General features: G+C 47.1%; 1 protein-coding gene across 2 annotated transcripts in view; it reads right to left on the minus strand.

The window, feature by feature from the left end:
* Positions 1–17,709, minus strand: part of SMC1A (structural maintenance of chromosomes 1A) — a 28,618-nt gene extending 10,909 nt beyond the window's left edge. Inside the window, exons 1-18 of one of the 2 annotated variants that reach the window (XM_037153683.2) lie at positions 17,527–17,708; positions 13,671–13,859; positions 13,447–13,559; positions 12,425–12,628; positions 12,090–12,328; positions 11,201–11,459; positions 10,965–11,105; positions 9,829–9,911; positions 9,467–9,674; positions 8,312–8,497; positions 8,033–8,212; positions 7,793–7,939; positions 7,560–7,697; positions 6,366–6,482; positions 6,156–6,262; positions 2,695–2,836; positions 392–537; positions 147–300 (exon numbers count right to left, since the gene is read on the minus strand). In XM_037153683.2, the coding sequence (XP_037009578.1) occupies positions 147–300; positions 392–537; positions 2,695–2,836; positions 6,156–6,262; positions 6,366–6,482; positions 7,560–7,697; positions 7,793–7,939; positions 8,033–8,212; positions 8,312–8,497; positions 9,467–9,674; positions 9,829–9,911; positions 10,965–11,105; positions 11,201–11,459; positions 12,090–12,328; positions 12,425–12,628; positions 13,447–13,559; positions 13,671–13,859; positions 17,527–17,635 (2,862 nt within the window). In that variant the 5' untranslated portion in view covers positions 17,636–17,708. Of the gene's footprint in view, positions 1–146; positions 301–391; positions 538–2,694; positions 2,837–6,155; positions 6,263–6,365; positions 6,483–7,559; positions 7,698–7,792; positions 7,940–8,032; positions 8,213–8,311; positions 8,498–9,466; positions 9,675–9,828; positions 9,912–10,964; positions 11,106–11,200; positions 11,460–12,089; positions 12,329–12,424; positions 12,629–13,446; positions 13,560–13,670; positions 13,860–17,526 lie in introns of both variants that reach the window. The other variant, XM_053667483.1, reaches the window with a different exon arrangement.
* Positions 17,710–17,913: the final 204 nt, after the last annotated feature.

Raw genomic sequence — 17,913 nt, forward strand, 5'->3', positions numbered from 1 at the left:
CACAGCAGGCTCCTGCCTTTCGCCTTACCCTGCCATCCCCCTTTATGTGCCCCCATCATCCTTGCCCACCATCCTTCTCTCTCTCTCCTGCCCTCCCTGGGTAACATAGCTCACAGCTTACTCCCACCACCAGCCATGATACTCACCTCTTCCTGACTAATATCGTCCATGGTGCCCTTAGACAGCGGCAACTTGATGTCCTGCATCTTGCAGGCCTGTAGCAGGTTGTGGCGGTCACTGCGCTTCTGTTCAAGCTTGGTCTCAATGGCTGTCACCTCCTTCTGTAAATGGGTCATTTCCCTAAGGAGATCCGGGGAGATAAGTGAGACCCAAATCCAGCCAGCCGTCTGCTCTACCTAATTGCCCCAAGCCCAGGCCTGATCCCACTCACTTGTTGGCGCCCCCCAGTTTCTTACGAATCTCCTCCATCTCATGGTTCTTGTCATTCACCTCTGACTTCTTGGCCAGGTGTTGATTCTTCAGATCCTGGAGCTGAGCCATGGTTTCATCTATGATCTTCATGTGTCTCTGCTCCTCCTGGTCCCAACAGGGGGAACAGGACAAGAGGTGAGGCTCCTTATCTCACCTCAGGACCGTCCCCTTGGCCCCCGCCCTCTCCACCAGTTTGTTGGAGCCCCCCTTCAATGAGTTCCACTTTCACAAACCCCCCATCACCCCATAAACTTCTTTTAGCTTATGCTAAATTATCTGGCTGCCCCCATTTTACCAGCTGCCTACTGTAGAAAAGTTCCAAGTATAGAAAAAGTATTCCATAGCGGGGACAAAAAATCACTCATATAATCCCACCAGCTAAAGATAACCGATCAATATTTTAGCCTATTTCCTCACAGCATTACTTATAGCCAGCTCTACATAGTTGAGATGAGAATGTAATTAAAATTCGATATTCTGACTTAATGTTATACTTGAGCATCTTTTCCACATCAAAACCACTGTTGTGAGCTGTATAACATTAATTTTCTTTAAAACCCAAACAGTATGGTGGTATTTTCTTCTATGAGTACACATGTATGAATGTAAAAGTAGTTAAGGCTATACCTGCAGGTCTGGAAGAACACACACTCCGTGGAGTTAAGCCCCAGGGAGAGTAGGGACTGGGAATGAGAGTGGTCAGCCACAGTGGGCTACAGTCTTATTTATGTAACGGTCTGACTGTTTAAAAGGAGAACGTTTTGTTTTCATTGTGATCTTTAAGTCACCTGAGAGGGACGTATAAAAAACAACATGCAGACACAGAGAGTATGCAAAAGCAAACAAGGCAACATGTTAATGACTGATGATGAATCGTAGTGATGGGTAGATGGGAATTCTTTGTACTGTTCTTGCAACTTTCTGCTAAGTTTAAAATGATTTCAAAATGAAAAGTCACAGTCATGGAAACCTGTGCCTTTGGATCATCTAGATACCTAGTCCTGCCCCAGAATTTACCGCCCAATCTGCATTTGTACTTAAGATTCTGGTGACACCAAAGAGGACTACTTTCAACATTGACGTTTAATGAAAAAAATACACAAACCAACAACATAGACAGACAAAGAAGTCACATATGGACCAAAGGACCTCAGGAGTGAGGTCCTTTGAGGAACAAGGAAGGATTTGACTGGAATTGAATTAGAGGAGGTGTGGGGAAAGGTGAGCCGCACAGACACACTGCGAAAAGGGACGAATCACAGCACATCATCAGCTGCTGCACTGAACTAATGTGGTTCATTGTAAAATTCAACTTGGAACTCTGTATTGGCTTTCTGGTTACATGTTCCAAGTATACAGGGTGGGGAAGTAGTAGGTTTACAGTTCTGAGTACATGACACAGAGTTTATTCTTATAGCACTACTTTTGTTCCCCACATGAACAACTATAAACCTACTTTTGCCCCACCCTGTGCATGTCTGTATATATGTTTAAGCAACATTAAGGATTTTTAAAAACCCAATACAAGAGATCTTAAGGAAAGTCCTCTGAAGGAGGGTCCATGTATTACTAAAATTTGAACACCATTAAACTACACAAATACTTGTATGAGTGTAGTATAATCTGCCAAATCCCTAATTTCCAAAGGACACTGGATAGTTTCCCACACTTTGGGTACATGGAGCCACGTGGCTTAACACAGGTGGTCTCCTGCACCATGACAAGTAGCAAGCATTATCCTTAAAAAAAAACAAAACAAAAAAAAAACTTGGGTAATGTGATAAGAAACAAATTACATGTGATGGTTGCTTTAGTTCACATTTCTCTGATTTCTAGAAACTAAATTATGTGTATGTGTATGGGTTATTTGAATCTCTTCTGCAACTGTTTCTGCCACAAGCCCCTTTTTATTTCCTGTTTAGATCTTGGTATTTTTCTTATTTCTCTCTCTTTGTTAAAGATTTTTATTTATTTATTTTCAGAGAGGGGAAGGGAAGGAGAAAAATAGAAAAACAGCAATGGGTGGTTGCCTCTCACATGCCCCCTACTGGGGACCTGGCCCACAACGCAGGCATGTGCCCTGACTGAGACTCGAACTGGTGACTCTTTGATTCACAGGCCGGCGCTCAGTCCACTGAGCCATACCAGCCAAGGGTCTGATTTTGATGAGAGCTTTATAAATGGTGGATATTATCCTTTGCTCACATCTCTTCCATTTTTCTCCCCCTGTTTTGAGTCTCTTTTCAGGCTCTCCTTGCTTACCTTCTTGAGCTTTTCTATCTCATTTTCATCCTTCTTCACTGTTTGCTCCCACATGTGCACTTTGTCCTGGTCCTCCTTCAGCTGGTTCTTCTCAAAGTCCAGCTGGATGCCCAAGCGAGTCTTCTGATTCTCAAACTCCAAACTGTGGGTAGAAAGGAGAACTAGGCCCAGGGCATAAGGGACCCAGGGTTACTACGGAATTTCGGTCTCTACTCAGCTTATCCATTTATACCCAAATGAAATCGTTCCCCGAAGCTAGAGAACTAAGTTCCTCAGCCTAGCATTGTGGCAACGGCATAAGGCAGAGGAGAGTGGGCCAAGATTCGTTAGTCCTCCTTTAAACACTGCAGAACTCCAGAACCCCCGCCCTACATGGAAGCACAAAGAGGTCCACCTGAACCTACCAGCTATGATAATTTCAATTTATTCAGCTTCTATGTACTTTAAATATATTGCTGTGATCCTCTAATCAACAAATAGGCATTATTTTTTTTAAGATTTTTGTTTATTTCTTTTTAGAAAGAGGGGGAGGGAGAGAAATATTGATGTGTGGCTGCCTCTCGTGGGTCCCCTACCGGAGACGTGGCCTGCAACCCAGGAATGTGCCACGACTGGGAATCAAACCGGCAACCGCTGGCTTCGCAGTCTGGCACGCAATCCATCGGAGCCACACCAGCCAGGGAAACAAATAGGCATTACTACCCTAATTATACAAACGAGGAAACTTGGGCCAAGAGGTAAAAGACCTTGCCCAAGGCCAGAGAGCTAGTAAATGGCAAATGCAAGATTGTAATGCAGGTATAACGAACCCGAGGGCCGAATCCGACCCTCCACCTTGTTGCTACCCAGCGGCAGCACCCAGCTCTCGCTTAACTATTAAGGAGTAGTTACATGTACACAGTCCTAAAATTACACTGGGCCCTTTGAAGACAACCTCGAGGCTGATGTGGCCCCCGGTGAAAATGGGCTTCACACCCCCGTCAATGGCGGCAGTGCAGTATAATGTGGTGGGATGACAGGACCTGTACCCCAACTCTGCCATTTACTAACTGTACTCTCAAGCAAGTTAGTTATCCTCTCACGCTTCTGTTTCCTCATCTGCAAAATGGAAATAATAATAGTACTTAACTTGGAGTAACTGGGAGTTGTTTTTTTTTTTAAATGAGTTAATATGCATAATGTCCTTAGAACCATGCCTAGCACACAGTAAGTACTCAGGAAATTTTAGTTACCACCATTATTGCCAGGTATTCAGCTCATACTGCCTCTTTCCAATGGCCAACCCCCACATGTGCACCCCCACCCCAAGATTCCAGAACTTTTAAGGGGCAGGTCTGGGGTAGTAAAAACCGTAGAGAAAATACTAGATTCCTGGTATTGCCCTCCTCCCAATCTCTTCAAACACTCAGAGTATGTACGCAGCATACGGATACTTAGCAGGCCAAGCAGGGCTAACTTCCAACCCCCCCCCCACCCCTAATACGGTATGACAGATGCTGCCAGATGTGATGCTAGCAGTTTAAAAATATTAGTCATTATACTCCAAATGAGATATAACTGCATGATTTTCAGCTATGCAATTTTAAGTCCAATCTCCTAAGCATGACTTATAAAAGCTGTCTGTGATCTGGGCCCCACTGACCTCTCTACCATCCCTGCCTTCCACGTGATTCCACTTTATGCTCCAAACATTCAAAACTACTTAGTTGCCACAACAAGGCGTGGTCTCTCACACCTCTGAGCATGCTGTTCTCACTGCCTGGGACTCTCTGCTACCAGGCCGGCTAAATCCTACTCACTCCAGTTGATTATTCCTCGTTCTATAAAACCTTTCCTCAAGATTGCGAGTGGGTTTAGTTTCTATTACAGTTTGTTGGATTCCTCCTCCCTTTTAGGCCCAGTTGATTTAACAACATTCCGCAGTTCCTAATACACTTACGACTGCCGCCTGTGCAAGATCCTTCCACTGTCTACTCAATCCTTGATTTTCACTGCCATTATCTTCCTTACAGCGAGCGTGTACTTCAAAGTGACATACATACACACACACACATAGTTGCATACATATGTATATAGCCTTAAATATGCAGATCCTTGTAAAATGTCATTTTGTTTTTAAATTTACACCAATGCACAGTGTTATAAATATATCCAGGGGACTGCCTGTGAGTCTAGTTCTTGCTTTAAACTGCTGTACGGTGTCAACAGTCTGTACATTCATCGCATTTAACTTAGACCTCCCCCCAGTGATGGCTGTCTACATTGCCACCAATATCCTACCACCACAAATTATGACAAGATGAACACCCTTGAGTGTGGCCCTTTGTGAGCCTGTAACAACACTCTCTTTGGAATATACCAGTATACCCAACAGTAGCTTTGCTAAGTCATAGGGTTTACATAGACTTATTTTCACCAAATACCACTAAATTGTTTTGCTTTGCATTTCTCTGATTAGGAATGCGATTGAACATCTATTTGTGACTAGGCATTCAAGCTTCTCTTTCCATGAAATGCTAACTACGTCCTCTGTCCAGTTTTCTATTGAATCTTCCATTTTGCTTTTTCCTCTGGTTGATTTGCAGTTCCTTGACCGTTTCCTCTGTATTTTGTATCTACCTAAGGCCCAGCATCGATCACGGTGTTCTGAAATTGCTGATCTACCTGTCTCCCCTACTACTCCACAACTCAACTCCCTGAGGGCAGGGACAGTCTCTGATTCAGTTCTATATCCCTTGAACTTGGCTTGGGGGTGGAAGAGCAATGAATATTTACTGCACGGGTTATGGGCTGGGTGAACTGCCGACTGAGGCCCAGGGTCCAGTAGATGAACTCCTTCAGGGAGATTGCGTTGTGTTCATCCATCTTATCCTCATCTCCCAACCCCCCCCCCCAATACCAGGCACAGGACAACTTGACACAACAGAGGTACTCAAGAAAGGTTAATGGAACAAATGAATAAACTGAAGTGGAGAAGAGAGGAGAAATGTTGTTTTGTTCTTACTATCTTTCCAACCTAGAACTTCATTCCTGTTCCCCTGCATTACCCATCAGGATGATAATGATAATAAAAGCTAGTACTTACTGCTCTTAGTAGGTGCTAAATGTGAAAAACTTCAAAAGGATTATTTCATCTGATCCGTTCAACAATGCCATGAGACAGGTGTCACTACTGTCCCATTTATAGATAAAGAAACTGAGGCTCAAAAAGATCAAGTCAGCATCCAACATCATGAGTTGTGGAGCTGGGATTTTTCACCCAGGCAGACCACATTTGAAGCTGGCACTCTTAACCACTGGACTGTGCTGCACTACCTCCCCGGTGGCCCTGTCCTCTAAGGCTGGTCTGCAAGACATGCCCATCTCTCTGAGAGCTGCTCCCGGCCTCATGACGGCGCCTGACTTTGCAGGACACCAGGCTGGGGTCTCAAGGGCACTGCACTCTCTGCACGTCCACTTACCGCTTCTTGGCGATTTCATTCTGCCTCTTCACCTTCTCCTCCTCAAACTCCCGAATGTTACGTACACCAATCTCCCGACAAAATTCTTCAAACACCTCATCCTCTACCTGAGAGAAGCAAAGGAAGGCAAAAGGCCTTTGGGTCAGAGTGCTGCTTCCAGCCTCAGTCCTGACCAGACGCACACGCTTGTGTGGCTCGTCCCCCACCAACCTGGTTCATCTTCTCCTTCAGGTCTTTCATCTCCCTCTCTCGGCTTTGGATGATCCTCTTGATATCGTTGATGCGAGGCCCGAAGTTGGCTAGCTCACTCTCCAACTTGGACTTTTCCTGCAGGAAAAGGGGTTGAGAAGGTAAAAGGAGACCAGGTTCTTTGGAGAAAAAGAGGCATCCCAAGCACGCTGGTCCCCAGAACTCAAAGGGCTAGCTCTCCGCATGGCATGCAGAGAGAACGTGAGTTAGCATCAGTCAAAGCTCCGTTAGCTCTCAAACTATCACACAGCTTCCTCCCCGGCCTCCAGCCAGCCAGCTTCAAAGCACCAGGCTGAGCACAAGGTAAACATGCTCCCTTATGCATAACTCTTGCAGTCAGATGTTTTAAAATTCAGACCTTTTGATTTTAGAAAAAGGCAAAACTACACACACACACACACACACACACACACACACACACACCCCCCACCTTCACGGTGGTCTGGGGAAGTACCTCACGATCAAACACATTAACATATCTAAGAGGATACCCCCACCCGCAGGTACTGAAATGCCTACGGCTCACTTGCAATTCAATTTCAAAAGCTCAAATATTTATTAAATGAATGAATTATGCTAACAATAGCACCTAACATTTACTGAATGTAAGGAATCAGTCTAACCTCTTTACCTGTATTAACTCATTTAATCTTCACAATGACTCTATAAAGCAGGTAGTATTCTAACTCACTTTACAAATGACTTAAAAAAAAAAAAAAAAAACTAAGAGAAAGGTTAAGTAACTTGCATAATGTCACACAGAGCCAAGATTTAAACCCCTGGTTGTGTGACTCTATGCTGTGCTTAGTTCCCTGGAACAGCCAGGAGGAGACAGGAAAGTGCCACAAGTTCCTACCCTCAGAGAAACCTAGGCCAGGAATGGAAAGATGGCCTTTAGAAAACAGTGCTGCCCTGGCTGCTGCGGCTCAGTGGATTGAATGCCAGCCTTCGAACCAAAGGGTCGCCAGTTTGATTCCCAGTCAGGGCACATGCCTGGGTTGCAGGCCAGGTCCCCACTAGGAGGGCGGCGCAGGAGGCAACCACACATTGATTTTTCTCTCCCTCTCTTTCTCCCTCCCTTCTCCTTTCTCTAAAAGTAAATAAATAAAACCTTTAAAAAAAGAAAAAGAAAACAAGGCTGAGGCCAGGCCCCACCTGCAGATTCAGGGCCAGATGTCGTGTCTTGGTCTGTTCGAGGTCACTCTGTGAGTACTTGAGCCGCATCTGCAGTCCGTGGGCCTGAGACTGCACCTGACGTAGCTCTGCCTCTTTCCGCTTTGCCTTCATTTGCTCCTGAAATGGACAAGAAAGAAGCGCAGGGTGGTAAGGAGGTGGCTGTCCTAAGCTTAGGACCCCCAGTCCTAGGGACAGCACTGCCTGTGGCTTACTTTCAGCTCCTCTGTCAACCGCTCTTTCTTCTCTTTTAACTTGTCTACCGCTTTCTCATCCCAGCGCCGTGCCTTGGCCTTCAGGTCACTGGCCCCGCCAGAGATCACTCCTGACTTCTGGAACAGGGTCCCATCTAGTGCCACTGTCTACACACAGAAGGGAGAAGAGAGAAGGAGAAGCTGAAGAGAGGACTCTCCAATGCTAAGCCTGTCTGGCTCCAATCTGTCCAGAATCCATACCTTGTGGCGCTGGTGGCCTCCAAAGGCAATGCGACGAGCATCCTCCACGTTGTCACAGACGAGGGCATTGCCACAAGCATACTGCAGGGCCTTTTTGATATGAGGTGGCTCATAGCGAATCACATCAATCACCAGCTTGGCCCCTTTCAGCTCCCGCAGTTTCTCATCTGTAGGTTTCACCTGTAGGAAAGCAGCAGCTCAGTAGGTGGCAGAACATGGAGGGCTACGAGGAGGAGGGTCCCTCGCAGACCGTCTTGATCCCATCACCACCGGCCTCACCTCCAGGTAGTCAAGAGGCAAGAAGGTCTCAGGCTCCCCACGTTGCTCCTTGATATACTGTATACAGTCTCGGCCTGTCTTCTCTGAGTCCACGATGATGGCATCCATGTTCTTGCCCAAAACCTTGGTTACAGCAATCTGATACTTCTTTTGTGTGGGCTGGCAGAGATCAATGAGGCGGCCGTACTGCAGATGTCAGAAGAGAAAACTGAAGCACGAGGCTTTGGGGAGCTGGCTCAGAAACTCCAATTCCCAGCTTGGGCAGACCGGAATCCACGGCAGGAACATAAGCCCCCCTCTCTATGAAGAAAAAGCCTCCCCTGGCTCCAAAGCAGCAATGACTTTAAGGGAGTCATGTCTGAATCCAAAGTTGTCTTTCTAATCCTCGGTTTTACCATTCCACAGACCACTACCAGCCGACACCATGCCAGATACCCTATATACCTTAAGCAAATTTTCACAAGCACCCAGCAAAAGAAATCTCTTTTCCTAGTTTATTTCCCCCGTTCCCTCTCCCACCAAACAAACCACGGTTCCCTAAGAACTATCAGATAAAGGGAAATATCTTCAAGGCACTGAGCCTAATTCACCCATATGGACCCCAGCAGTGTCTAGAGGAGGGATCAGGAATGGAACCTAACTAAACTGAATCCAGGCTCGGGATTACAGCAACAGAGGGATAATACTCAGGAAACTCAGGAACTCAGGATTTGGTCCAAGAGGCCAAGAAACCTGATAAAAGCCTGATGAGCGATCCAGCTGGTACATGCCCAGGGAGCTCAGATTGAAGCCTGCACAGAGCTACTTCCCAAGAGACTAACTTCTGCCCCATACCCCTCCCCCTACCAAGGGCCCCTCTAGTTCCCCCGCCTCCAACAGGAAGAGTGGCCAAAGCAAGAGAAAACCTTCAGGAAGATGTAGCTGGTGTGATAAACAGAATGTGAGGCTAACAGTCAGAAGAACTTGGGTGTGAAATGCAGTTCTTCCACTCATAAGCTGTGCCCTTTTGGGCAAGTCACTTAACTTCTCTGAGTCTCGGTTTCCCTAGCCGTAAAAAGAGAATTGGCAATCCTGTCCTCACAGGGCTGCTGGGGAAATGACCTCCGTCCGTGTGAAAATAAGTGCTCGGAAAATGAGTTCTCTCTGCACTCTTACCACAGAGCCAGGATACAGGCGTTTGATGCTTTCCATAATCTCTGCCTTGCGCTGCTGGCGGCTGCTCTCCTGGCGGTCAATGCGGGCATCCCCCAGCTGCTCCATCACCTGGTTCAGCTCCTTATTGATCTCGTCAATACGCCGCTTGGCCATCTCCACCTCCTCTGTCAGCTCCCCCTCTAGCTTCTTCTGCTCCTCTAGAGACTGCCTACAAGGTAAGGATACACGGGGGTCGCTCTGGCTGCTCAGAAAGTGCTCTGGGCTGAGGGGGCTTCTGGGGGGTGCTGCCTAGGGAGGGTCAGGATAGGCAGGTTCACAAGAACAGGGCTGGCGGGAAGAGGGAAGGCTGCGGAGACACATACTTGCTAGTCGTGATGTACTCCTCCAGTTTCTCAATCCGCTTCTGATTCTCTTCAATCTCCCGCAGCTTTTGCTTGATCTTGGCCTGGGAGAGAAACCAATATAGTCCGTCACCAGGGGCTGAGCACAAGTGAACTCCAAGACCATGGGCCCAGGCTTACTTATCCCCTATGTGCTTGCTTATGCAAGAGCTCAACAGTCCAGAACAATCTGTCTCTATTGCAGGAGGCCTACTAAAAAGCAGACACACAGACAAGTGCTGGGTGCGGCTCTACTGACTGGTGGGGCCTCCCTGGGCCCAAGGAGACCCCCTCACGGTGTGGCCTATCTTCCTCATCACTCAGGGAGGCTCAAACCAAGGCCAAGCAAAGCTTTCTGGGCCCTTCATCTATGAAATGTAGGTATCCTATACTTCGGAAATACATATGAAGTGTTTAATAACGGGTAGCTATTAATATTAATGCTTACCACCAAAAGAAGTGCTTAGCAGAAACCTGGAACACTGTAAGCTCCTGGGGTAGTATAACAATTTTCTATTACTGTTACGGTTTTACTACAATTGTTAGTAGGAAGGCAGTGAGTGAAGTACACTTGGTAAGAGTGCGGGCTTTAGCCCTGGCTGTGTGGCTCACTGGATTGGGTGCTGGCCTGTGAACCAAAGGGTCAAGGGTTTGATTCCTGGTCAGGGCACATGCCTGGGTTGTGGGCCAGGTCCCCGGTGGAGGGCACGTGCAAGGCAACCACACACTGAAGTTTCTCTCCCTCCCTCCCTTCCCCGATCTCTAAAAACAAATAAATAAAAACCTTAAGGGGGGAAAAAAAAAAAAAAAAAAGAGTGTGGGCTCTAGAGCTACACTGCACAGGTTCACATCCTGGTTCTGCTACTGGATAATGAGGTGACCTTAGGGTAGTTTCCTCATTTGGAAAAGGAGAAAGTAAATGAGTGGATACATGTTAAGTACAGTGCCCACCACACAGTAAGTGCCTGCTCATGTTGGCTACTGTCATTACAGTTAAGACTGTCATTACTTCCTCGACAACTATACTTGAACAACAATTAAAAAAAAAAAAAAAAAAAAGACCATCATTACTGCCTTTTCTCTGGACCATCACTCCCAATCCTATAACGAACGCCCACCTCTGTCTCTACTTTCTTCCGCTCTTCCAGATCCAGCCGGTCCTGGTCAGCTTTCTGGTCTCGATTGAACTTCTCCAGCTCCTGGGCCAGGGTGGCTGCTCTCTTGCTAGCTTCTTCTTTCAACCGGTGGTATTTCTTCACCTGTGTTAAAGACAGGGAAGGAGGACACGGGTGACCGGTCAGCCCTTGTCAACCTGGCAATCTCCGTCCACGCCCACAACCCTCCTAGAACTTACTTGATTCTCCTCCAAGGTCAAGTCTCTGCCCTGACTCTGACTCTCCTCTTCCATCCGTTCCTCAAACTCCTGCCGGGCTTTCTCCACCGAGAGCATCTCCTTTTCCAGTTCATCCATGTCACCTTTCCGTTTCTTATAATGCTTCTGAGCATTCTGTAGAGATTTCTTGGCTGCTTCCAGCTTCTTGATTTTGTGGGAAGTATTCTCCTTGGCTTTGATGTACTGAGGTCGCTTCTGGTTCAATTCTGAATCCTTTTCTCTTTTGCCAGAGGAAAGGGGGAAACCAGTTAGCACTGTTGGATAAAGGAGCGTTCTTAGGCTTTTTAACCCAAAGAAAAGGGGGCCCGAGCCCCACCACCGCCAGACTCACGGAATTGCCTGAAAGAATAAGGCCCTGATGCCCCACAGATCCTCAAGGGGGCAAGCTAACTACTACCCGGAACCTTTAGCCCGGCCTTCCGGGCACTCTGTACGCTGAAGCTACCACCTTGGCCTCAATCAGCTGGGCCAGAACCCTCAGTAACAACTCCAAGAATACCCTGTGTTCACTTAACTGTCTCCCATCTAACCTAACCTTTTAAAATCCCTGTCCCTTAAACTTCCAGCTCCAGTTTTCCTCTTCTAGGAAGGCATTCCCAACCACTCCAGTGCCTGGGATTCTCACTGCTCCCTCCTGTTTGTCAAGTCGCTGCCCCTTTCAAGTTCTCCCTCTTCCGAGTATGTATCTACCCAGAGTCTGAGTACTTAGATACTCTATTTGTCTGAAATGCAAGTCAAGGGGAAAATAGAGAAACTAGTACGGGTGCTGGACTCCAGGCTTAGAGAAGCCCTAGGAAACAGCATAACCTCTTGGTTTCCCCCAAATTGCAGGCCCGGGCCTTCCTCTTACTTGATCTCCTTCTCAATCTGCTGCTGCTCCCGCATCATTTTGCCCAGCTCCTTCTTCTTCTCCTTCAGCTCATCCTCTACCTTGTCCATACGCTTCTTGTCCTTTTCTATCTCCTTGTTCTTAGAGGCCAGTTCCTTATTGAGCTTCTCGATTTCCACTTCATTGTGATAAAGCTTAAAGAGCTGCAGCTGTACCTGAGCTCGGACCACCTCATCCTTCAGGCGCTGGTAGCGGTCAGCCTATTTAAATAGGGGTATGGAGGCAGGGAGTGCATCAGTAAGGCTCTGCCTCCCCATCCTGGCCTCTTAGGGCCCAGAGGTAGCCTGGCCACCTACCTCTTCTTTCTCTTGTTTGGCCTCCTTGCGTTCAGCCGCAATATTTTTCTTACGGTGGTAATTAAATTGTGTGTCCTCTTCAGCTTTCACCATTTCCTTCTTTCGCTTATCATATTCCTGGGCCAGCTCTCCAGAGCGACTGATCTCTTCAAACAGAGCTGTCCTTTCTTTGGGGTTCTTCATGGCAATAGATTCCACGGCACCCTAGTGAAGGTCAAAACACTCTCCCCACTTAGAGCCCTGCCAGCCGAGTTCCTCCTACCTACTCCCACCAACTGGGCGCTACGTTTCACGTTGGGCTCTGAGGACACGTTCCCGGCCTTTGAGGTGCATGGCAAGTAGAAGGGGCAGAAGCAAAGCCAACACCATGTGTTATATGCAGTGACAAGAAGTCGCACAGAAAAGGACTAAATGATGCTTAGAGGTAGCAGTGTGGTAGAAATGTTTACATGGAAAGGCTTCCCGAAGGTGACATCTAAACTGAATTTGGAAGATGGGGAAGCTCTAACCAAGAAAGTAAGAGAGACAAGGTCCTTTCCATGCAGAAAAAAAATTAACGTGCACAGGCCTGCAGGCCAAAGAAAGAAGGTGAATTTGGGGAACTGTAAATGGTTTAATTAGGCTGGAATGCAGGGTTGGTGGGCAAGAGTATTGGCAGATGAGGCTAGTGCAGTAGGCAGGAACCAAAGGATGGTGTTTCCTGAATGACAGGAGTCTTGATTTCATGCTAGGGCAGTGGCTGTCAAACATTAGTGTGTATAACCACAACCCAGGGAAGCTGGCAAAATACACATCGCAGGGCTTTACCCCATAGTCTCTGAGTCTGCAGGTCTAGGATGGAGCCTGAGAATGTGCATCGTGTCCCCAGTTGATGCTGATCTGGAGACTAGAAGGGCCAGACTGAAGTTAGGAAGCCAGTGAGGACACTACTACATTAGTTCAGGGCAGAAATGAAGTCAGAGACGAAGCAAGCCCAAGGGTGAGCAAAGAGCAGGGAACCAATAATTGTTAAAAATGCCCACCTGGAAGACGAGGAAGTTACGAGCTTTGATGAGAATGCCCAACTTCTCTAATTCCTCACTGTACTCATGTAGCTGGACCACTTTGTTGTTGATCTTGTACTCAGAGGAACCCCCTACAAGACAACGCATGTGTTGGCCAAGACTCAGGTCTCCCTTCCATCTCGGCCAACTAGTCTAATCACCTCCCAGGACCCAAGGAGAGCCTTCCAGCTAGCCTCACCCACCAACAATAACACGGGCAAAGGTGCGGTCCTCGGCACCCTCCTCAGAGTAGACCATGCTGACGAAGGCCCGGTTGGCAGCTGGCTTGCCCACAGGAGCTCCGTGGATCAGATCCCTCAGGGTCTTTACTCGCAGGTTGCTGGTTTTTTCACCCAACACGAAACTGATGGCGTCCATGAGATTTGACTTACCTAAAGAAGGAAGAAACAAAGAAAAGGAGAAGTTAGGAAGGAGAAAAGGAATAAAGGAGACATCAGGCAGGCAGGAATGTCCCCTACGCACTTAGTTCTCAGACTCATGGGAGGAGAAAATACTGCTCTGCCCCCATAAAGACTGGGCCCAAGCAAAGCCCTGGGTCAAAAACTTAGAAAAGTGATCCCTCTGCAATTATTACTTTAGCAGCCCAAAACTAGAACCCTATCTAAGGAAAAAGTACATTTACAGACTAGATTGTTCTGCAACCTTTAATGACACGAGGAAATGCCCACAGTAGGAAATAGAAGCAAGACGCAAAATCCAGTACAGTTTGATCTCGATCAAGTTAAAAAAAAGGGGGGGGGTGGCTGAGGAAACTTGTTTAATGGGTGGTATAGTGTTTCAGTTTTGTGAGATGAAAAAGTTCAGGCAACTGGCTGCACAGTAATGTGAATACACTTAACACTACTGCACACTGAAAAGTGGTGACAACAGTACATTTTATCTCATGTATTTTACCACAGCTTATTAAAAAAAGGCATATTCCTGCCCTGGCTGGTGTGGCTCAGTGGACTGAGCACAGCAGGTCTGTGAACTAAAGGGTCACTGGTTCGCTCTCCAGTCAGGGCACATGCCTGTGTTGTGGGCCAGGTCCCCAGTAGGGGGCGCACGAGAGGCAACCACATATTGGTGTTTCTCTCCCTCTCTTCCTCTCCTCCCCCTCTCTAAAAATAAATTTAAAGTCTTTTTTTTTAAGATTCTATTTATTTATTTATTTTTAAAGAGAGGGAAAGGGGAGGAGAAAAAGAGTTGGAGAAACATCAATGTGTGGTTGCCTCTCATGTGCCCCCCACTGGGAACCTGGCCCGCAACCTTTTGGTTTGCAGCCCATGCTCAATCCACTGAGCTACACCAGCCAGGGCTAAAAATCTTAAAAAAAAAAAAAAAAGGCACATTTCTGTTGTAATACAATATGAAGGACAGAGCAGCATCTATGAAGTATCTTGCCCAAAATACTTAGCCTTAACTTAAACAAGTCTTTAGACCTCCCTTCTGGTTCAAGGAACATGGTAAATGACATCATGAGGAAACCTTAAGACAAACAGAATGTGGGATGTTCTATGAGACAACAGGCATGGGATTATCTGAAATAATATTGACACAGTTCTCTGCTGGAGTGGCAGGAGTACAGGCTTTGACAGGCATGGGTTCTGACCCTGCCTCTGAGAATCAGGTGTAAGTGATCACACCTCTTTGTGCCTCAGTCTCTGTATATAAAACATAGATAACGGGATCTCCTTCCTAGGGGCATTTGAGAGAATTTCAATGTAAAAGGTCCCAATAAATAAACTACTCAACACACAATAGTTGCTCAGTAAATGGCAGTCCTATTCTAACAACAGGTGCGGACTCAGCGATGTCTCCCTCATCACAACAGGACTAGCACAACATGCAGACCAAGAGTCAGCTCTTTAGACACCCATTTCCAACCTCCAGGCTTCTCCCAGGCTCTCCAGGGACAGGAATAACATCTCGCAACCAAAGGCCCTCCTACTCGCAACCATTCAATATTATAAACATTTTTATAATAATATGTATTATGAGCCCTGGCTGGTGTGGCTCAATAGTTAAGTGACAACCTGTGAACCAAAGGTTACTACTGGTTTGATTCCCAGTCAGGGTACATGCCCAGTAGGGGGCGCGCAAGAGGGAACCACACACTGGTTTCCCTCTATTTCTCCCTCCCTTCCCCTCTCTCTCTAAATAACATGTTTAAAAAATATGTATTATGAGCTGAACACTCATAGACCAGTGACGAGAATATAAAAACATATAGCATGAATACAAAACAGGAGAAAAATAAACATTAATATGTACCAAGTGTCTACTGTGTGCCAGAGAAGAGCAATGCACTGAGGCAAATCAAGGAATGCCATGTGGAGGTGGGCACTGAAGAATGAGTGTAAGTGGAGCAGTAAGACCAAAGGACTTTTGGGAACAGGTCGGTATACAAATCTATCCATGTTGAGGGGACCAAATGCCAAGAGGTACACCCTGCCTCCTCCCACCACACAAAAATCCTAAGAAACTGGAGTGAAGCCCCAAGCATTAGCCCGCTAGGCCGGTGATTCTCAAGAGGTTGGGAGGGGGAATGATTTTGCAACCCCACCCAGGGGACATTTAGCAATATCTAGAGACATTTTTGGCTGGCACACCTAAGGGGTGGGGGGTGCTACTGTCATCTAGTGGATAGAAACCAAGAATGTCACTAAACATCCTACAATGCACAGGACCCACCCCACAGCAAAGAATTACCTCGTTGAAAACGTCAGTAGTGCCACTCTGGAGAAAGCCGGCTCTCCACTGAGAGCCAAACATAGTCAAGACTCCAAGCAAGGCCCTCAGTTAAAGCTACTTCAGCAAAGGCAGCCACCTTAGGCTAGGAAACGATTTAGCTAAGACAACTATAGGGTGGAGGAACACAGTAGGATTCCAAACAAACCCTCCAGGGGGTTAGATGGGAGGAACAGATGGTGTATCATTTAGAGATAGGAAGTTAAGATATAACACACAGGCCAGACCCATGACCACCCTTTCTTTGTTTTCCCCATTGTTATTTAAATAACTGACACAACATTATCTTAGTTTCTGGTGTACAGTATAATGATCCCATATTTGCATATATTGCAAAATAATAACCATAAGTTTAGTTAACATCCATCACCTCACAAAATTACAATTTTCTTTCTTGTGATACCTTTTAAGATCTACTCTCCGCAACTTTTAAATACACAATACAGTATTGTTAACTACCGACTACTCTTTCTATTGTTCACTACTGACACCATCCAAGTCACTCCATCACATCAACCTGTCTCATTTACTGCACAGCACTTATCACAGCCGAAAATTATCTTATTTTCTCCTTTACTATCGTCTTTCCCCTCTGGATTGTAAGCTCCCTGGGTGCATTGCTTATTCTATTCTCCGCCGTTTCCACAGCACCTGGAGAAACTCCTTATGAGACAGTAAGCATTCGATAAATTTGGCGAGAGTCAGTTCTGATTTTTAACAGTTTCAGTGCTAGCACAGGGGCGAGTTCGAGGCAACTCCAACTCTGAGATGGAGGTTCGGGGGATGGAGGGTCGAAACCACAGCACCCTGGAGACCGGAGCGCTCGGTATCATATTCAAAATTGCCCGCCTCTAAAGGAGAGTAAGAAAAAAGAAAAAAAAGTGGAGCGTACCAATGTGAGACGGGACGGGTTAAGTGTACCGTTTGGGACTGGAGGCCATGGGAGGGCTACAAGCGGCCCCACATGTCCGGGGGGTTCATACAAAGCGGGGAATCCAACTGGCAGCGGACTATGGACCGCCACTTTTGGCGCGAGGGGGCAGAGGGAGAAGAGACGTACAGCCCCGGAGCGTACCACTCAGGCAAGACTGGGGGCGGCGCAAAGAGCGGGCAACTGACATCTAGGAAAGGTTCAAGTCGGAGCACCCGAGAGGGGAAAGTGGATTTCGACCGAACCCCCTAAATTTAGAGAGGCAGGAACCGGTTAGGGTTCATGACATTTCAGGTGCCAGGGGCTGGGTTGTACTATGCTGCAGGATAGGGGACCAGGGCGGAACGTCCCCAGTACGGCAGCGGGGTTTATCTCACCAGAGCCATTGGGTCCAATGATGGCGGTGAACCTCTGAAATGGTCCGATTATCTGTCGACCCTTATACGACTTAAAGTTCTCAATCTCAATCAGTTTCAGGAAGCCCATTACGGCGGCGGCGCAAGCTGCTGCACGAATGGCCGCGCCGTAAGACTGCAACTGGAGTAGCCTGCGCGGGAAACAACGCAGTGCAGGCCGGGCTGATAACAAATCTCGCGAGATAATTCAGGCCAAACGAGATTTCCGGCTTCCGGCGCAGGAGGGCCCCAGGAGGAGGGTCTTCCGGCTGGCGTGCAAATTTGTTGATCCGTTGCCAGGACGCGAGCTTACGACAGCCGTTAGGTCCCGCCCCCCTTTCTTGTTGCTTGGCAACACAGGCCGCCGCC

This window comes from Artibeus jamaicensis, unplaced genomic scaffold (genome assembly GCF_021234435.1).
Source record: "Artibeus jamaicensis isolate MK-2021 breed Jamaican fruit bat unplaced genomic scaffold, CSHL_Jam_final contig_1410, whole genome shotgun sequence".
Taxonomy (NCBI): domain Eukaryota; kingdom Metazoa; phylum Chordata; class Mammalia; order Chiroptera; family Phyllostomidae; genus Artibeus; species Artibeus jamaicensis.